Source organism: Saccostrea cucullata, unplaced genomic scaffold (genome assembly GCF_032062105.1).
Source record: "Saccostrea cucullata isolate Sc308-1 unplaced genomic scaffold, CSIRO_AGI_Scuc_v1 ctg15568, whole genome shotgun sequence".
NCBI classification, from domain to species: Eukaryota; Metazoa; Mollusca; class Bivalvia; order Ostreida; family Ostreidae; genus Saccostrea; species Saccostrea cuccullata.
In genome coordinates, this window is record NW_026918059.1 from 8,100 (window position 1) to 13,912 (window position 5,813).

The window sequence follows — 5,813 nt, forward strand, 5'->3', positions numbered from 1 at the left end:
CTGATACATATAAAAAGAGTAATCAATATTTATTCTGCATTCATGAATTTAAAAACTAATGCATACCTCCGGATTCAAATGACGAAACACCAGTATATTTGCACTGTAAACGACGTTTCGTCAAACGCTAATGGTCTGCGACGCAAAAAAGGAAGGGGTGGGGGTGATATGGGTATTCAAAAATTGCCTAAAAATCTCCCATTTAAATACGCTTTACATATGAGAACTTATAAATTTGTAAGTTAATATATTTTTGAAGCAAAAGCAATATTCCAATTTGATTTTTTTAAAGTGTGTATTTGTAGATTTATAGCAAAGTGATCGACCCCTATCTGAAAGACGCGCGGGAATTAACGTGATTTATTGAGAAAGGGGGAGGGGGTAATTTTCCGCTATTAAATCAAAACTGGTCGTACAAAAAATTATACAAAAAATTATGAAGATTATTTTTACTACCAGATACCTAAAGAAAGCTTTTTACCAAAATTAAACGACAGGTTTTTTCACAAGAAAATTTTGAATTTGAAAAATACGCAATTTTTAAGGCTTAGATAATTCATACTTTTTCAGTTTAAGGTCTTTAAAAATTATTTTGATGAATGTATATCAAAAAGATGACTATGTTTTTGTGTTAAATGGTTAAAGGAATAATCAATGAAATTTGACATTTATATCTAACCTGGCGTTTTTGAAATAAGTTTAAGTAGTTCATTGATTAAAATTTTTTTTTCCTTGTAAACAACTAAAGGGGGGTAACTTTTGGAAGTTCCTGTCCAAAAACCACTCGAACGATTTTGTCCCAAAAAATGCATACATGCAGTAGATATAGTCATGTACTAGATATACAAAAATAACGAAAATTAAACGACAGGAATTTTTTGGGGTAGGTGTGTTGTACATCCTTAAAGACTTTTTGAATTAAATTATAAATTAAAGAGTTGTCCTTCCTGGCTGAGGGTCGGAGTCCTTTAAAGCCGGGACATAATTGCGTTTCGGACAATTTTGGAGGCTTATTGTAAAGTTGTAAATTACAAATTTGAGGTGTAAAATACATATTTGAAAAATTAAGACATATACGGTAGAAAAAAAAAATAAAGATTGATTTTTAAATATCACTTTTTCCGGGAATTGTTCTCTGCTATAGCCCACTATAGGTCAAATCTTTTGTCATAGTAATACATTCTTTTCTAAAAAGCACATGCGCTTGACATTAGTAACCTTTCCTTTCAGAAATAAAAAAAATCCTCTATATAGTATGAGAAGAAAGGTTAAGTCATGCGCCTGTGCTGAAAAGTCATAGAGTAACATACCTCCCCCCTCTCCGATATAGGTTGTTCACATTTGAGATATTTGGATAGGAGTTAATGTTTATTTATTTTATTCATTTATTTATTTGTTTATCTTGTCAAAAATTTCTTGGGTAGATTTTTTTTACTGGGGGGACCACCCCCCCCCCCCCCTCCCTCGGAAAAATTCTGGATCCGCGCCTGCGCCCTACAACAGTACACAACAGACCTCACCCCCATCAAACTTAGAATACATGTACAGAATATATATAATCAGTATGTATAACTGTTTTGACATTCTTGATATAAATTAATTGAAGTATTCAAATATATTTTTAAAAAAATGAGAAATAAGGATATATGCGCCTATACTCCTGGAGGGTATTTATGTGTCCTTGAAGGGGAAGTCATGTGATGTTCAAAATGGCGGACACCACAACGTAAACAATGTGAAATATATTCAATTTCCATATGTCACATTTAATTGATGATTGCCGACCAAATTTAGGGAGTAAAATATTGGTAATGTTTGTTATTGGTATAAAAATTAATTGTTATTCTTGAATGTATGAAAAGATAATTAAAAACATCAAAATTAATTGAAGATTGATAGCCGAGTCAAGCAACTGCCAAGGTTATCCACTTAACATTCAGCATACTCATGTAACTGTCATTATGTAGTACGTGTATTAATTAAATGTTTAAAAGTATATAATTTATTTATTTTTAATTCAGTGCAACACTTTGGATAATGTCATGTGTTTAATTTGTAAAGCTAAGAGAAGGGAGTCCAAAATGAGAAAAAACCTGGCTTATCAGGTATAAATTTTACTTGTCAAGTGTATATTTTAAAACATGTTCAGTATGTCAATTCATAAAGTCTATTAACACGCTCAGTTTGTAAATAAATCGAGTACAGTTTGTACTGATGTAATGCAGGGATCGACACTAACTTTAAAACCATAATTGCCAGAAGGGCTAGCAATTTCTTATTTCTACTTCTACGTTATTGTTGACAAACCAATCGTGTAGAATCGTTCGTGTATCATGAGTGATCGTTCGTGTAACGTGCGAGATCGTTCGTGTATCAGACTCAATCGTGTGCGTTTTTAATCGTGCAAGATCGTGCGTTAAGAATCGTGTAAATTTCGTTTTGTAAGTTTTTATCGGAATGTATTTTGTACAATAAGCATTTCCCTTGTTTGTTTTTCTTACTAATAGTTTATTAATTAAAATCCAAATAAATTGAAAAAGCGCAATTTACATAATAGAATGCAGAACGAACTAATTATCGCCCGTAAACAAGCAATATAGTAAGTCGTACAATATTAAGTTCTCGTCAAATAGTGCGATCAATAATGTGATACACCGTACTTAGATCTCTAACGCCTTTTTGAAAAATCTGATTTTAATTATTATTTACTTCTTATTGTGGTCAAGATAATCTTGAAATCCTTTCATTGAAAATAAATATTCTTTTTTACAAAGAAATAAACATTTCTCAATGCTTACATAACTAGTTATTTGACAAATATACATGGACACGGCATGATTTTCGGGAATTTTGATTATCTGTGCTTAGCTCTTGAGCTTATTTGTAATTGATTAAATTTCTGCAAATAAAAAAGTTGAATAATCGGCAAGTTTATCAGACATTGAATCAATGGAAACATAAGGATAAAATTTGTAATTATAATTTAAGTCATTTCATGCTGCCGTTTTTGTTCAATCGTATCCCCTTTCTGCATATCATGATATCCAATTCAATCAAATTATACGACCCACATACATGTACATCGTCTAATAGAACGAACAAAATCTGGGTTTTTTTTGATCGGAGAATTACCTTAGAAATAATTATTTTTAATCTAAAATATTAAGTCTTGCATATATTTAGTTACAGAAATATCATTTTCCAGTTTTTTTCTTCAAAGTCGATGAAAAAATATTGATAATTCTTTGAAATCTTAAAAAGTATTAAGCCATATTTCGTTTTGAAAATATTGATTCCTAAATATTTTGAACTATTCTGAGTGAAAAAACCTGCGTTTGCATTAACAATCGTGTAAGATCGTGTAACGTGTAGAATCGTGAACGTGAAAGATATTCGTGTACCAGGTTCGTGCAGAATCGTTCGTGTAACATGATCGTTCGTGTAAGTTGTCAACAATAACGTTCCAGCCACTGTAGCCCTGTTCATGCATTAGTTGTCCAGCAGCCAAAAACTGCTGGCTGAGTCGCAAAGTGACGAGTGGGGTAGGTGAGGGAGGGGTTCCCCCTTCTGCTGGGGCTCCTCGGGTAAATTTTGAAAATATAGATGCCAAATACTGCATGCTGGCTGTACTTTGGATTATACATGTATGTGACTCCAACAAAACTGGAATTTGTGTAATTGTTTAAATTTATCATTTAAATTGCCCCAAATGAGTGTTTAGTTAAGAATTATAGTGGCCCTTCAGAGCAAGTTTAAAGTCATGTTAAGTAGCCCAACCTCAATATTCAGTTGTCTTGGGCCAGCGGGCTACTGTTAGTGTCGAACCCTGATGTAATATGCTCTGTCTTTTTATACCTCATTCCATTAATTGCTTGCAGAAAAATAAATAAATAAATAAAATAAAAATAACAATTATTTTGTCACAGCTTTGTTTAAAGATTGGTGAAATTTAGCTGCTGAAGAAACCTGTTGACATTAATAATTAATTCAAATGTTTAATATTTTCAGGATTTGGACATAATTCCTGCAAATTTGGCAGAAACCGAGGGTGAATCTTTGCAAGAAATAGATCTGACTCACAACAAAATATCATATCCTTTCTTAATCACCAGAATTTCCTTTTCTATGTTACTGATTATAATAAAGTATACGAGCAAAAATGTAATACACATGATTATTTAAATTCTTCAAAGAAAAAGTCTTTGAGAAGTTTTTTTTTTTTGTTCATGTAGGTTTAAAGACTGTTTACAAAAAAATATACTTTAGAAATTGTAAATCTATAATGCAGTTTGCTGATACATATCAATAAGATTTTGTACGTTGATCTTTCCTTTTTCTTTGACCTCACTTTTCATAAATTTGCATTTAGCGCAGCTTTGAAGAAACTTTTGCAGTTATCTTTACAAACCAACTGATGCATGTTGCTTAGAACTATTCAAAAGGTTCCCAAAAAATGTAGCCTTAATATAAATATATTAGTATTTTTTCCCTTTGCTCAGTTTCAAAGAAACTACTCATTGCTCAGTTGATATTTTATTATGTAAGCATGTTGAATTACTAATACATGTAAATCTCTAGCAGGACATTCATGTCCTTTGGGTATACCTATTTTTGTTTTCATTTAGTTTTTAAATGGATAATAATACATTTGAAATTATAGTTTAAACAATGCTTAGCCTAATAACATTTGTAATGTTTAGTAACATAAGTTCTACATTGTAGGTTTGAATTCAGAATTATTTCGCACAGTATTACACACCACTAAAATAGATTTAAAGATGATAAACATTATACGATAACTTGAGTTTGACTGAAAGGAAAGTTAAGAAGTTTTATTCATGCTCAATTTGTGTTTTTAATTTCCTTAACTTTATTTTTAATGACCTCCATTTCTGATAGATTTTCCTAGACTAACCTGCTTAGTTCTGGATCACAATAATATTGAGTCACATGTGAAAATTCCAACCTCCACCAATCTTCAAACATTGTGGGTAAATCACAATAAAATTACAAATTTAGGTATGTGATATAAATTATCTCATATTACATGTTTTAAGTCTTTCATATTTTACAGATGTATTCCTAGTGACATAAACTTCCTTTAAATTGGATAGTAATAGTTTTGACCTTGACCTTGGAGTTTGACCTATTTTTGAATTGTTTAACCTTTACCATAACTTATGAACAATTAGTGCTAGAGGTTTTAGATTTCACGTGTAATTTTTCTATGACAAAGCCTTCCTCCAGAGTACCTCTAATTTTAACCTTCTGACCTAGAACTTTTGTCCTTGACCTACATCTAGCAGTTTGACCCACTTTTAGAAAGCTTTAACCTTGGCCATAAATTTGGAATGGTTGGTGCTTAGGCTTTCATGAATCACAAGTATAATTCATTGAAACAGTCCTTTTTTGTTGTTTCATCTTTTGACCATGACATTATATAGTTTGACTTGCATTTGAGTTTTAACATTTGAAAAAAGCTGTCATATGTACTAGGGCACAAGTGTCACAAACATATCTGGTCTTTTTTTGCTTTGTTTATATTGTTTGTTTTGTGTAACAGGTTTGTTTATCTCAACGTTGTGCAAGTCTTGTCCAAACCTGAAGTTTTTGTCAATGATGAACAATGAAGCTGCCCCGAGCTACTTCAATGGAGGTACTTACCAGCAAATATGGATTACAGGTAAAATTTACTTGTTCAGTTTTCAATCTCAGGAGGGTTGAGTGGACCACAATAAAGGTTTTTTTGTAGTGAATTTTAAAGAAAAATCTTTCACTATTCATGAACACGTAATTTTAATTTTACAAACAAT

At 31.4% G+C, this 5,813-nt stretch overlaps 1 protein-coding gene across 1 annotated transcript; it reads left to right on the forward strand.

The window, feature by feature from the left end:
- Positions 1–2,059: 2,059 nt before the first annotated feature.
- LOC134240422 (leucine-rich melanocyte differentiation-associated protein-like) lies at positions 2,060–5,683 on the forward strand (the record flags this gene model as incomplete). The annotated part of the gene is made up of 4 exons (XM_062722539.1): positions 2,060–2,105; positions 4,009–4,096; positions 4,885–5,019; positions 5,564–5,683. Coding segments are annotated over exons 1-4 (367 nt in total), but the record flags the coding sequence as incomplete, so codon positions are not given.
- Between the last annotated feature and the right edge of the window lie 130 nt (positions 5,684–5,813).